Raw genomic sequence first — 15,018 nt, forward strand, 5'->3', positions numbered from 1 at the left:
AGCAAGAGAGGGAAAGGCTATGGATATGTTGTCCCTCTGGATGGTAGAAAAGCATACGACACCATTTTCCACAGTTCTTTCCTGGCTGCTTATGGCTTTGACAGATGTGTGGTTCGCTGGGCAAGGAACCAACTCAATGGCTCCTAGTGAATGGGGTTCAGTCTAGTTGATGGTCGGCCGCCAGCAGTGTTCAGCCCTGGGCCTGTTCTGTTTCATTTTCATCCATGATCTGGCTGAATGATCTGCGGTTGGACTTGATGATCTTCAAGGTCTTTTCCAACCTGGATAATTCTATGATTCTATGATTCTATGATGGAATCAACTACCTCCTAAGATCTTGGATTATATGAAGTTAGGTGGGAGTACAGACCTGCTTGACAGTAGGAAGGATCTGGCTAGGATAGACTTATGGGCTGAGCCCAATTGCATGACATTCAACAAGGCTCAGTGCTGGGTCATAACCTGATGCAGTGATATAGGCTTGAGAAGAAGAGAAAGATGCCCAACAGAAAAGGACTTGGCACTGCTGCTTGAATGACGAGCCAGCAGTGTGCCCAGGTGGCCAAGAAGGCCAATGCATCAGAAATAACGTGGCCAGCAGGAGGAGGGAGGTGACTGTCCCCTTGTATGTGGCCCTGGTGAGATCACACCTCAAGTACTGAGTTTAATTTGGTGCTCCTCAGCTACAAGAAGGACACTGAGTTGCTTGAGTGCATCCAGAGAAGAGAAGCAAAGCTTGTGGAGAGACTATTAAACAAAACATGAGGAGCCACTAAGAGAACTGGGGCTGTTCAGTCTGCAGAATGAAAGGGTAAGGAGAGGCCTCATCCTTCTCAACAACTCCCTGAAAGGAGGCTGCAGTAAGGTGGGTGATGGTCTCTTTTCTCAGACATGAGGAAACAGCCTCAAGTTTTGCAAGAGATGGTTGAGACTGAATGTTAGGGATGAACATCAGAGAGAGGCAGATTAAGCATAAGAACAAGCTGCCAAGAGAAGCAGTGGAGTCCTTATCCCTGGAGGTATTCAAGAGCCATGCAGATGTGGCACTTGCTGACATCGTACAGTGATGGGGATAAGAAGGCTTGATGATCTTGATGGACTTTTTCAACCTAAGTGATTCTATGATTCTGTACATTAAGTGTAAGGTTATAATATACTGTCTGACTCGGATGTCTTGCCACCACTGCTCAATCACCTTTCCTTTCACCCAGCTTCTGAACTGTAACATTGCAGGAGGAGGAGGAAGAGGTGGTCTCCAAATACATCACCACATCATACAGGGAGGAAAAAAGGCAACTAAACAACATTTGTTTTCCCCAAGCCAGTCTACAAACTTTGTGACACGAAGTTCCTGTAAGGGTAATGGAGAAAAAAAAAGAGAGCAGCCAAAAAGAGCAGCCAAAGGAAGGAGAAATAGTAAATCTCAAAATCACATCCTTCAAAACCATCGCTACAACAACAGAGGCGTAAACTTCTGTACACTTAAAGCGCTCAGTGTAGCAAACTGCTGTTAATCATTTTTAACTACCACTGTTTAAAGGGAGCCTTAATAGGATTTATTGAAGTCCTGCATGAAAAGAACACCGTGAGCTATAAGATCATCATCGTTTCTACAAAAAAGCCAAACAACTTTTTAGCAGACTTTCATTTCTGGAGACAGTTTTTATTAATATCTTTAATCAACGCATGGCAAAGATTTGAAGCAGTTTCCTCATGTTTTACAACAACAGAGGGATGCAATAGCAGAGACTTATGAAGTACCAGATAGATAGGAGGGATGCAGAGAAGGAGCACAGTAAAGAACGGAGACAGACTGGAATCTGCCAAGATATGAATGTGCTGATGAACTGCCTGTCGAATGTGCTCTTGCGTTCAAGAAACATTGAGACGTTGCACAGAGAGACTGGGTTAGTGGGAAATATTGGTGGTAGGTGGATGGTTGGATTGCATGATCCTGAAGGTCTTTTCCAACCTTGGTGACTCTGTGATACTATGAAATAGCTGCACGTGCAAGCTGAGTTTAAACAGACTCAAACATGCCTTGTTAGCACTTGAGATTTCTTCTTTCTTAAAAGACAAATTAGACTCAAAATAATTTAAGGAGAAATCTTTCATTTGGGCCACTGCTACAATATTTTAACTGAGCTCAAAAGCACAGTATTTATTTCTCAGTCTATTTTTTTCCTATACATTCCTTGATAACATTTAACCCCAGGAGCCAGCAGGGAACGTTATGTTTACTCCATTTTCCTTTCTTGCCATGAGAGATAAAGGAAGAAAGAAAATAGCCATGGTAGTCAAAATTTATCTACCTTCAGAGAATATGAAAAGCCTCCAAGACTTAAATTATTTCCAAGATTAAGGGTTATCTGTTTGAAAAACACTGATTATATTATGCATTTGAGTTCACCAGTGAGAGCAAAAACAACTGAAGCAGAACGAGGAAGAAGGGGAGAAGAGTTATCAGACATCACCCTGCTTCATTACAAGAGAGGAGATCTACAGATGGTGTAATTCTATAATACTCCCACTCCTGCACTGGAAACCTGATACAGGTTTTTAAGTTATGTAAGAAACAGTCACTTGCACAGAACTTCATTTCTGTGCCTGCAGCTGCCCTCATCCCAGACTGCAGCTGGAAGGAAAAGTTATAGCAATGGACAGATTTCACCCCTCGGAAATCCAAAAGCAGGGGAGATGCACAATATAAAATACGCGATGAGGTACAGACACCTACATTTAGAAATTGCAGATGGATTCACTTGGACAAAGCATAGCTGCTCTCTCGTTTGCATACAAGAAAACAGCACAAGGCAAGTACTCAGCCCAGCCTATCCTCTCTTGTATTCACACACAACACCAGGCTTCACTTTCCATGGTTTCAGTGCCTACCACATCACGAGGACCCCAGGAACATGATGTGGCCGCCTGCCTGGCAGCATACAAGACTTGCTTCTCCACAAATACAACTTGCCCCACTACACGTTTCTATATCTGTGCTTAAAAAATTAGAAAGAAGGATACGTTTTTTTATGTTATGGGGTGACAACACACTGGCTGTCCTATCACTGCAGCTGGACTTGATCACCCCTAGTTCTTTCCAACTTGGGTTAAACTATTGGTCACCTTGCATCTCAGGATGTAATGTGCAATGACAGCTCAAGCTGAGAAGCAAAAGGGCGGTGAGGAATTATCAAATGCATCAGACACAAGCAAGGAAAAACAGCGTTTTAAGTGATTAACAGTGTGCATTTTTTATATGCTGCAAACAGAAGTTGGGAAGTTGGTATGGGCCCCAGCTTGACAAAAGGAAGAAAGCTCTAGTACTAAAACTGCTTTTTATGAAGTCCATCAATAGCTTTCCAAATCTCATGTGGCTCCTTCCACCTTTCTTTAATGGTAATATGTTTCTGAAATTAAAGCACATGAGATAGAATTCCCCTAAGCACAGGGGAGGGGAGGTTTAGGTTAGAGATTAGGAGGAAGTTTTTCACCCAGAGGGTGGTGATGCCCAAAGAGGCTGTGGATGCCCCATCCCTGCAGGCATTCAAGGCCAGGCTGGATGTGGCTCTGGGCAGCCTGGTCTGCTGGTGGTTGGAGCCAGATGATCCTTGTGGTCCTTTTCAACCCAGGCTATTCTATGACTCTATGATTCTGTGATTTAAACACAAGTACAAGCAATTCACTTCAAAATGGGGATCGTCTATTTTCAACACATTAACACATGAACTCACGTGGCCAGCGTTGCAACAGAGACAGTTCCTCTCAAAACACATCTATAGAGTCTGCTAGTTTGCTGGCAGGTTTCTATTTACGCTGTCTAAAACCCAAGTTCTGGGAATAAAGGACATTCTCCCCTATTTTTTGTGCTTCGCAAGAATTGCAGTATCAGGATACTGAAATTGAATCATTTGTGGCTGAAACGGTAACGGGAAATACACTATTATAAATGCCTAAACAGAAGCGTTTATAGATTAGTGGAGCTTATCCTTAACTGAAGGTTAATACTGTGCATATGCAAATATATACAGGACAGGAGGACTATAAAGAAGACATTTAAGAGATAGAATTCAGTTTTGTCATTTCAACCTCTCTTCTTCGCGATGCCCAGCAACTCTGTTTAATCTTCCAGACCACAGCCGCCACCAGGAGCAGAGACAGGAAACAACTGTAAAGGAGAAAAGAAAACAAACATCTTACTGTCCTTGCTCATGACATAACAAGAGGATGAAAAGACTCCAGCAAATCAAAAAGCCAGACTAAATGTTCCTATGGTACTTAGAGGTACTTTGATGAAAGATAATGTGGCGGTGTAAAATGTTTTGCACGGTTCAGTGCTCACTATACCTGGTGAGGAACCAAACTGCTGTTCCAAAGTAACCTATTTGACCTCCTTATGTGACACGGAATCCTAAGATACCCACCAGCTTTCATTGGGAAAGCAGAACGAGGCAGAAAGATTTAATCACATTGGAAAAGCCAGTTAGCGGCTATCTTTGGCAATATGTAAATCGAGACCACAACCCACAAGAGAAAAGCCTTGAAAGCAGCAGAGAAAATTGATTTTTTTTCCCCTTCATTTCCAAATTACAAAAAAATAAGATAAAGTGGGTCGTCATTGGATTCTTTTTAACTACAGGCAGTGCTTGGTTTTCCCCATATCTGTATTCCTTAAGTCTAAAGAGGAAAAAAAAATGGATGAATAGGTTTATCAACTTCTAAAGAAAATGCAAAAAAAAGAAGATATAACAAAAAAAGTAGTTATAATAATAATAATAAAAGCCGACTTTATTGACAGTGATGATGTTATCAGGCTGAATGATTAACAAGCAACTTCAAGGCACGCGGTCTTTCTAAGATTAAAAGTTATCCCTTTGTGTAAGTACCCCAATGAAAGCCTCTCTTCTCAAGTACCGCAGTGAAAGAAAAAGTCTCCAAACATCCTTTGTCTAGAGCGCACTTAAACTGAGTGCTTATAGGAAGATTAACCAGAACAGACAATTTATTTCCTGGAGTGCATCATTTATGGCAGCTGCTGTGCTCTGGAGGGGGACTTCTATAGGATGGGCACCAACGTGGTTTGGTTCTCATCATGCCGGGGCTCCCATATTGCTCACAGCAGAGGGACCACTCACTACTCCTCACCTTCAGCAATAAACATTTACATTTATCTAATATACTTTTAATATATTTACTATATTTCCATATATTTAATATACTTTAATATAATGTTTCCACTGCTTCCAAACATACATCCACACTTCTACGGTTTCCACTGTGCTCTCTTGCCCAAGGAAGCTGTGGATGCTCCATCCATGTTCAGGCATTCAAGGCCAGGCTGGATGTGGCTCTGGGCAGCCTGGTCTGGTGGTTGGCGACCCTGCACATAGCAGGGGGTTGGAACTGGATGATCATTGTGGTCCTTTTTAACCCAGGCTGTTCTATGATTCTCTCCCATACAGATGTCTACAACCCCAATGACTTTCTCTGCTTGGACACAACTCATGGTTGTGCCACTGACTTCAAGACCTCACTTTATGATGATCAATGTCATCGTATCCCAACACCTCCCTATCTTCCCCTCTCCCTTTTGTGCTGTTTGCCTCATGGACTTCACATCTGCGCCTGTGGGCAACTGGGGGTCTGCTTCTCAGTGGCAAATTCTTTCGCAGAGTGTAGTGCCCAGACATGACAATGTTATTATTAATTGTTAGAAAAAGGACAGACAGTAGGAACTGATCCTTGAGATGAGGCTAAAGGAGGGTCCGTTCCTGATTACATATCATTATCCATAGCCTATATATTATGAAAACTGCATGTGATTGGGCACTGAGCACCCAAAGGGCAGCCAGTACTTATAGAATTGTATTATTCAGTCTTAGAAATGCAGATATACATCTTACTCTCATACACCACAAGATATTAAAGAACTGGTGCCTGCATGGCTTCTGCATTAAAACACCTGCACAGCTTTTACAGACTCCTGCAGTGCCCATTTCTTTGCAAATTTAAGCAGGACCACAGAGAGATTTGTTTGGCCTTTTTCATTTCAAGAGATACAGAATCCAAACCATTTCCCCCATATTTTCTTTATAATCTGACATTTGTTCACTGTAACTGTTCGTTCTCTTTACGAGAGTGGATGGTGATAAGACAAGGGGGAATGGTATTAAACTGAGACAGGGAGGTTTAGGTTGGATATTAGGAGGAAGTTTTTCACCCAGAGGGTGGTGATGCACTGGAACAGGTTGCCCAAGGAGGCTGTGGATGCCCCATCCCTGCAGGCATTCAAGGCCAGGCTGGATGTGGCTCTGGGCAGCCTGATCTGCTGGTTGGCAACCCTGCACATAGCAGGGGGTTGAAACCAGATGATCCTTGTGTTCCTTTTCAACCCAGGCCATTCTATGACTGTAATGAAATGTCACTCTTGCAGCTAAAACGGACAAACAAACATTTTAGATGTGCAGTTTTAATGGTAATTTTATTTTCCCCTTTGAGAGGTTCTGGATTACTGTTGAGCTTTGTAGTGAAAACACCCTGCCATCCATTAGTTGGTAAAGAATATACATTAAACCTTTAATTGCTGCTTTGCTAAAGAAGCAAACACGCATGACTGATGCTTAAGGATGTCATACCTTCAGTTCTCCCTTTTTTCCCCTAAGCTCCCTCTTGCTGTACTGAATGTGAGAGCAGACTGTACCACCTGCAAGCAGCCTTTCTCTCCCAGACAAGGTCACACTTGCACTAAATGGATTTCCACTCATACTGCATTACAACAGGCACAAATGAATGATGGACTAACAACATTTCTGAGTGCCCACATTTGTCTTGGGACTCCCTTTGGCTGCCCACAGCAGGAACGCCACCACACTCATTCAATGGCTTTGATGAGCTTTTCTCTTCTTATAATCTTCCTTTCCCACTAAAGAAACAAACACTCAGGTGAAACATCTGCTTTATCTTTGAGTCCCTAACAGGACAGTGCTCCCTGATGAACAAAAATCCAAAGTGCATCCAAGCAAAACCAGCACAGCTCGGACCACAAGCTGAACCTTTTGTCTGCCGTCTATTTTGCTTTCAGGATGATAATCAGCATCCATGTACACAGCAAGGGTGGAGATCAAACTAAATCTTCAAGGCAGTAGGGAGAAGTGTGTCCTGGCTGTCTGTTTAATTTGACCACAAAAACACCACCCCTCCACAACACCTGTAGAGTGAATGAGTCTGCAGGAGGCTGTTAGATGAAGTACGTGCTCCACTCTGCTGCATCTATCAGGGACACGCACATCAAACCAAAGATGCACGTCAAAATCTACTGAGCTTCCTTCATGATGGCTGTTCTCTAAGATAGAAACGTGTAATATCACATCTCTCTGCACGTACATTAATTCCCTTGGAGACAAAGGCTAAAGAGTGGAGAATGGTGAGGATTGACTTGATCCTCATATAAAATTCCAGTTTGGAAATGCTCATCTCCTCATTCTGCACACACCAGAGGCTTTCCCTGTTTGCTTCTTGCCTCGCTTCTCTCACCGTAGCCAAGAATTTCTTCAGAAAGGAATTAACAATTAAAGACCAATGAATTCTCCTCCTAAAATGCGCGCCACGTTACCTTGTATTTCAGTAGAATGGCACCATGCATCTTGGTGCTGTCACAAGGAGGCAGCAAATACCCACAAAAGCCATAAAGCCACAATGGAAATATATTTCCCCCTTGCACTACCTCCCCTTGGCAGAGCTCGGGGAGGAATAAACCTCAGTGCCTGTTTGCTGCACTGCACTACATCATCTGCTGGAAGAGCCCCAGAGCAGTCAAGTCAAGATCTGTCTGCTGGGTTTACACAGCCTAAACCATCCTGAAATAAGTTAAGAAGACCTGCCCTCATGACAGAAGCTTTAAGGTAATTTTTTATCCATGCCTTCTCTCTGAAAGCAACTGTTTAAGTATGGAAGGAAGGACAGAAGCAGCTGGGTGGAAAAGTGCTGTGTTGGAAAAGGACCTGGAGTGGGAGCCTACAGCTGGCAATGGCCTGGTTAAATGTTGTGCTCTGCCCCAAGGCTCTCTGTACCAGCTATGAATATGCATCCATTTCAAAATGGCTTTAAAAATAAACCTTTGCTGCAGGACTTGCTTTACTTTTTCCTTCTGTTTCTTCCTTCTCCAACAGCAGCTGCCCACTGAGAGCCTCCTTCACATCATGAAATCCACCGTTCGCTCAGATCCTCTCCCTCCATCTCCTCCCACCTTAAACAACACTTTGGTACCACTTCTCCTCATCTATCATTCCTGAATGACCAACTCTTACAGTCCAGTTTTCCTAAATCCAGAGATGAGCTCAGTTTTAGGGTTGGAAAACTGAATCGCTCATCAAGATAAAGCCAGAAAACTCCAATGTGAAATCAGATAGGAAGGGAAAAGAACCATCCAGAGACATCTAAGATCCCTGGAGACATTTTCATTCCAAGGAAATCTGAATATAACTCTGAATATGGCTCGGGTTCAGTCAAATGCAGCTTTCATTGGCCTACAGAAGTTGTAAACGTCCCTTACGCAGCATAAACACTGCAATCTAGGGAGAGGTTACATTCACATCTTATGGAGTGTTTTCAATTTGATAAACAGCATGTTAAGTAATTCTTAATTATTTAATCAATTATGAGCAACGGTTGTAAGTAATCTTCCCTCAGTTGGTCTCAACAAATGCATCAATGGTTTCCTGGTACGCCTCCAGCCCTCTTCATGCCATGGGTTATTTCTAGCTTCATACTAAAACATGAACTTGAACACCTTGTCTGGTTTTATATCGTAGCCTTAAACTCCTTTCCGTGGTAAAAAGCATATTCTCTCCACCCCAGGTACTCTTGAAGCTCTCCAAACAAGCACGCTTTCACTTTTTAAATGGCAGGAAAACTTCATCAGCACTATGATGTGATACATTCTCGTGAAGAGAGTAGAAAATCCATCTGGCGTATTAGGGCCCAATTATTAAACTCTCCTATAATGTTTATCAACATCAGGGTTGCTAGTAAAAATGGCAGCTTTAAATGCCAAAATATACAGCAGCTTGAATACTAATATGCCTTAACATACATCGGCTGTTTAATAATATCAGAAAGCACTGCAATGATTACTGGAAGCACATCACAAATTGCTCTATGAAAGAAACTTTTAATGGGCCGGAGAGTTACAGGACACATTTTTAACTACTCAGTGCATTAAACCTGAGAGTAATTGGAACAACTACAAAACGCTGAAGGAATTGCCCATATGATGATGCTAAGCAAAAGCAGCCTGGCTGAATGCCTCTCTTATTACTGCGTGTGCTGATGGGCTCTGCCTAACAGCTCTCTGCAGCCTACAGCAAACCAATAGACCTGAGTTATGGATTCATGACCTTCCCTTTCAGCTGAAGATAGTGCTGATGTTGAACAACCCAACTTAGTTGTGGCAGGTGATATTTTTTTTCTTTTCTACTTTTATTATTATTATTTTTTTTTAATATATTTACTTATTCACAAGCACAACCAATCAGAAAACCATTCAGGTTGGAAAAGACCACTAAGATCATCAAGTCCAACCTCTACCCATTCCCACTGAACACCAATACCCCAATTAACTGTTGTCAGTGGAGTGCTGAGATCCACATGGCTCACCTGGAGCAGACATAATGTCTTGTAACTCACTGCTCTTTGATGTCCATCGCTTCTATTGACTAAGATAGGAGCAAGGACACAACACATATAAGCTAAATCCACTGAGTCTATAGGTTGAAAAGAAAATAGAGTCCTTATACCCCAACCCAAACCCCTGTGTCACCATAGGAGAATGCAGAGGCCAAAAGCATAAATAAGCACGGATAATGAGGGGATTAATTAATGGAGAAGAGACCATATGGCCCTTCTGTGCTGGACTGCATGTGACCACCGTGGAAAGGTAACTGAAGGGGAATGAGCAAAACATGGAAAGTAGGAAGTTATAAACAGAAAATTCTTAGTTTTCCTCATCTTGTCAGAAATAACATTGACATTCCCAAGCTTTTCCTTTACCTCGAGGAAAAAAAAAACAGTAAAAAAAAGATCCAGACTGTATTTTAGACACATATCTCTGCTGCAGAAAGAAGCTACTTAATAAGCAAAAAGAGTAAATAAAATAGCTGCAGAGGTTTTTTTTTCTGGTTTTGAACCAAAGCAAAACTACTCAGTTTGATATTCAGACCTCAGCACAGGCCATAAATATTCGCATCAATGCTGTGGTGCCTCGAAAGGACAAGATTTGCAATGGACCCTATCTTGAAGCATTGTGGTAAGACTGCAAGGAGACTTAGAGAGAGGCAGCACTGAGCGTCCCAGGGAGGATGTTCTGAGCACAGATAGGAAAGAAGAGATGGAGCAGACAAGAAATGGGGTGAATGTTGCACACGAGGACACAGAGCAGAAGTGCAATAGGAAAAGCATGGGATGCACTGTAGGTGAGTGGAACAAAGCATGGGGTGAGGTCTTATGGAAGGAGAAGGTGATTATAGTTCACAAAAGCCCATGGAAAAGCAGTGATATCCTCCTGCACCCTCAGACCACAAGCCTCCAAATGTCTGCAGACATCAATCTGGCCAACCTCACTTGTTTCCTGCAGAGAGGACAAGGGATGCTGGCTGTCATGTCCTTGCCATACCTCCTGGCTTCTTCCCTGGACACAACAAGCATGGCCTGCAGTCTCTTACACCATGTAAGGCTCAGCAGCTTCTTTGGCAGGCCCCTTTGGCCACACATTTTTGCTCACTTTCTTCTTCTGACCTTTCAGGCATGTCAATGAAAGCACGTCTCTTTGCTTTGAGTTTAAGACTGCAGTGTTTACAGGAAAGGGAACAGCAATAGTGATGTGCTGTAACCTCATTGCCACCCTCTCTGGGTTTTGGAGCACAAGGTCTCCTCCCTGTGATGAATGGGGGTTACAACCATAATCCTTGCCCAGAGAGGTTGTGGATGCCCCATCCCTAGAAGTGCTCAAGACCAGGTTGGATGGGGCCAAGGGCAGACTGGTCTGGTATTAAATATGGAGGTTGGTGGCCCTGCCTGTGGCGGGGAGGTTGGAGATTCATGATACTTGAGGTCCCTTCTGACCCGGGTCATTCTGTGATTCTTTGATCCTTAGCAGTTATCACACAAGCCACGCTTTCTCCTTCTGTTCTGCTATTTCTTCTGGTGCTTATACGTGTTTTTCCATCCTGATTTCCTTCAAACCCATCAATATTTATCTTTTAAGTCTCTACTGAGCTGGCCAACAACATGGAGAAGCACTGATGAAATACAGATGCAATGTTTAACACAGAAAAAAAAAGGAAAAGGAAGTAAAAGGACCGGAGGTCAGCACCATCAGTTTAGAAGCTTTGATAATTTCACATCTTTTGTATGCAACGAGATACATAATACATCTTATAGACTGGTGTGATGGCACACAGGGACGTGGGGGAGATAAAGTACAGATACCAAAATTTACCAAAGCTCCAACTTTCTGCTGAAACAAATTGGCAAGATTTTATATGAAAGAGCTGCACTATGGAAAACAGAGAAGGAAACTGGAAAAAGAGAAACACAACAGTTTACTTGCACTTCATTTAGATTCACAAAGGTTAACAGTGGCTAGAATATCATTTCTCCTGCAGCTCCAATTATAATGCGATATTAACGACCCTGCGACTTCACTGTTGTACCTCAGCCTTTATCCACTGACATTCTCTTTGCTTGAAGTAAGCAGTTAACGTGTTGCAAAACAGAATAATGGCCACACACAGCCACGCTGACTCCAAAAGCAGCTCCAGGAGTCTCAGGGCACCTCCAGATGTGCTGCTCGCCCCCTGTGACCCAATGTAGATCAACTCTTAAATTAAATGGAAATCAAATCCAGTCACATTTCGCCCTGCCTGATGCTACAGAAGTGCACTGCTTGCTTCCTGGCTTCTCTGTAACTCTGTGTGCCTCACGGAGAGCCAGGGCTCTGCAGCAACCTGTGATGCTCCATAAGTTAGGCTGCATTGGAGACACAGAAAGTGGCTTGTATTCCAGTGCCCACTAGAGGGATTTTCTTGACCTCAGTCGCGGCAATACAACAGTAAAGAAATGAAGACTTTAAAACACCCATTTCCCTGTAAGGTTCCCCGTGAACCTCAAGACACAGCTGTCTTCTGGTGGCATGACAGAAAGGCACATTGGGATGGGGCTCACAACAAAGCTTGGGTGGCTCCCATGGGATGGAAACGTGCCACGTCATCACCAGCAGAACAAACCCATACGGACGTTACTTGCAGAATAACAAAGTCATTCTGAACATTCATTTTCCAGGACAAGGAGTCTGTTTTCATATCCATCACGCTCAAAGGAGTGATACGCGTTTCAGTTCTCGCATTAGCGATGGTCTGTATCTCCAAAGTGGTTTTACCAATGGCCTTTAGGCTTTGCAGAAAGCATTTTCATTGCCTCTGCTCAGCGTGCAAATTTTCAGCCAACTTTATCTCATTATCATCACAGGGGGCTATCGGCTCTTACTTATTTCATACTTTAACTTGGACTCAACTGTGATTATGAGATGCACCCCAGAGCATTAGAAATACAAGAGTGCACCCTAGAGCATCACAAATACAAGAGTCTCAATAGTTTTCCCTACACACAGAGATGAATCATGCTGCTGTAATACACTGGTTCCTTAGCAAGTGAGAGTGAATGTAAAATAAACTACTAGGAGAGGATTCTAGCAGTAGTTACAGCTGAAGAAACGAAGACTTCTTAATGCATTATGAATGTGTGGTTGGAAAGGATCAGTAAACTGTCTTTCTCCTTAACGCATGCATTCTTATTCCTCTGGCATGCTAAGATGTTATTAAAGTGACACTGAAACATTACTTCTCAGGGAGAGCCGCGTGATAGCAGCGAGGGAGGGAAGGAAAATCACTGCTGCCCAGCTTTGGTGCACCTAACTTCTGTGCGTCCAACAGCATGTGCTCACCAAGGTATTTTAACACACGTATCATAGAATGGCCTGGGTTAAAAAAGACCACAATGACCATCTGGTTCCAACCCCCTGCTGTGTGCAGGGTCGCCAACCAGCAGACCAGGCTGCCCAGAGCCACATCCAGCCTGGCCTTGAATGCCTGCAGGGATGGGGCATCCACAGCCTCCTTGGGCAACCTGTTCCCGTGTACCTTCTGCCTCAAACGGCTGTGCTCTTTAATAACCAAACTGCTCATATTAAAGGGCTTCAAACTCTCATCTGCAGGTGGACCTGGGTCTGTGAAGAACTAATTTGGAAAGCACAGACCACCTATGTGCCATTAAAAAGGAAATGAAGAGCCAACTACTCCTCTGTTAGTTCTCCTTGTAAGTAATTAACCTGCCAAAAAGATTTTTAGAAGAGGCCTCGACTGCAATGGAACAAACCCTTAAGTGTGATCAAGGAAAACTTTTCGCCTATAGAAGCCAACAAGGCAGTGGTTCAAAGCTGGTGTTTACCTGGGATTGTATTAAAGCACGCTACACACTGCTGAAACAATCTGATATAAACTACTTGTCTGAAGGACCCATCTGGAGCTCCTTGCTTTAATTAACTTCAGCAAGGGATCTAAAGCACGTTGTTATTCACATTGCTCATTTTAAAATGGGCACGATATCGCATAGTTTAAAACAGGCTGTACGTTCTGGACTGAACAGACACATAAACCCCTTTCTTGTGGGCGTTCTCCCTATAGATCAATTACTGCTATATACCTGTGGAGCAATACCAGTTCCTAAAATAAGGACCAAGACGTCATATCACAAAACCTCAAGGAGATGGCTGCTGTGCTTGAGGGTTCACTTAACCTCTGTGTCAGGGACAGATTGCTTTGGAGGATGGAAAAGGAAGCAAATACTGAAAATATGTCTGTTGGTTGCACTCCTATGGAATCAACAATTTACTGTACACTAAGGAAAGAACTTCGCCAAGCAGTTCCTGAATGGGCATTCAGCTTCAGCTGTGTTAATGTATATGATTATATTTGACGTATTCTCGGAGTTCAGTTTGAAATCAAAAGGTGCAACCTACAGAGTTTGAAATCAGCCCGTGTTTAACTCTGTGAAAATCACTGATTTATAACTTATATCTGAGGATGTGGGAATATCTGCAATTTCTCTACGACATATTTGACCTGCAGGACGTGGGGACCCAAAAGCTGCCTCCTGTATCACTATAAAAGTAACTTCTGCACTTCAGAAAGCCTCCCACCTCCCCCAAGCTCCCTTTCTTAGCATGCACAGGACAAGATGCATCTGCGAACGCAGGCAGACAATTTTCTTAACATAATCCCTAATTAAATGCTTTAAACACAGTAGGAATTTCCATTTTCTGGGCTGTCATGTAAGCAGGATGTTTAATTAAAGAAAGAGCAACAACAACAACGACAACAACAACAGAAAAACAAACACTGCACTGCAAAACAAAACGCGACGGGAAAAAAAGTAAAGCAGAAACATTGAGCTGTCTGTAAAGGAAATGTACCTGAAAAACGTCACAAAGAACTGTACCAGGTCCATAAAGTTGCTGTGTTGTGAGAATGCAATCTGCAAAAGAAAAGCAAAACGCTTTCTATTACTGAAAAGTGAAGTTATATTTAACACGCATTGTTTCCGGGGTTGGAGAAATGACAGTGAAATAACGCCGTAGGTCAAAGTTGAGAAAGCACTGGAATATTTGGAGGGAAAAGAAAGCAAGTTACCCCTTCGCACTATTTGAAGCCACACATATCTGAAAGAAACGAAACGCCTCTCCTTGCAATAGGCAAGGAATGGCATTCAGCGCATGCTAAAGCTCTGCAGAGAAAGCACGACTCGGTGCAGAAGTTTTAAGGAGCTCCGGTGGAGTGTTTGCAATTATCCTACCGGCAGCAAAGCACAACATGAACAAGTTCTAAACGCGTGCCCCCTGTACAAAGAAGACTCTTGCAACAAAATCTCCTTGAATAAGTAACTTACACCGAGAGCGGCAAAGAGGCA

The 15,018-nt window shown here is 43.0% G+C and overlaps 1 protein-coding gene across 1 annotated transcript in view; it reads right to left on the reverse strand.

Annotated features, from left to right (window-relative positions):
• The window catches only part of ATRN (attractin), a 139,972-nt gene that overhangs the window by 28,296 nt on the left and 96,658 nt on the right, over positions 1–15,018 (reverse strand). Inside the window, exons 25-26 of the mRNA XM_072334124.1 lie at positions 14,525–14,586; positions 4,090–4,168 (exon numbers count right to left, since the gene is read on the reverse strand). Of these exons, the coding sequence (XP_072190225.1) occupies positions 4,090–4,168; positions 14,525–14,586 (141 nt within the window). The remainder of the gene's footprint in view (positions 1–4,089; positions 4,169–14,524; positions 14,587–15,018) is intronic.

This window comes from Excalfactoria chinensis, chromosome 4, assembly GCF_039878825.1.
Source record: "Excalfactoria chinensis isolate bCotChi1 chromosome 4, bCotChi1.hap2, whole genome shotgun sequence".
In the NCBI taxonomy this organism is placed as follows: domain Eukaryota; kingdom Metazoa; phylum Chordata; class Aves; order Galliformes; family Phasianidae; genus Excalfactoria; species Excalfactoria chinensis.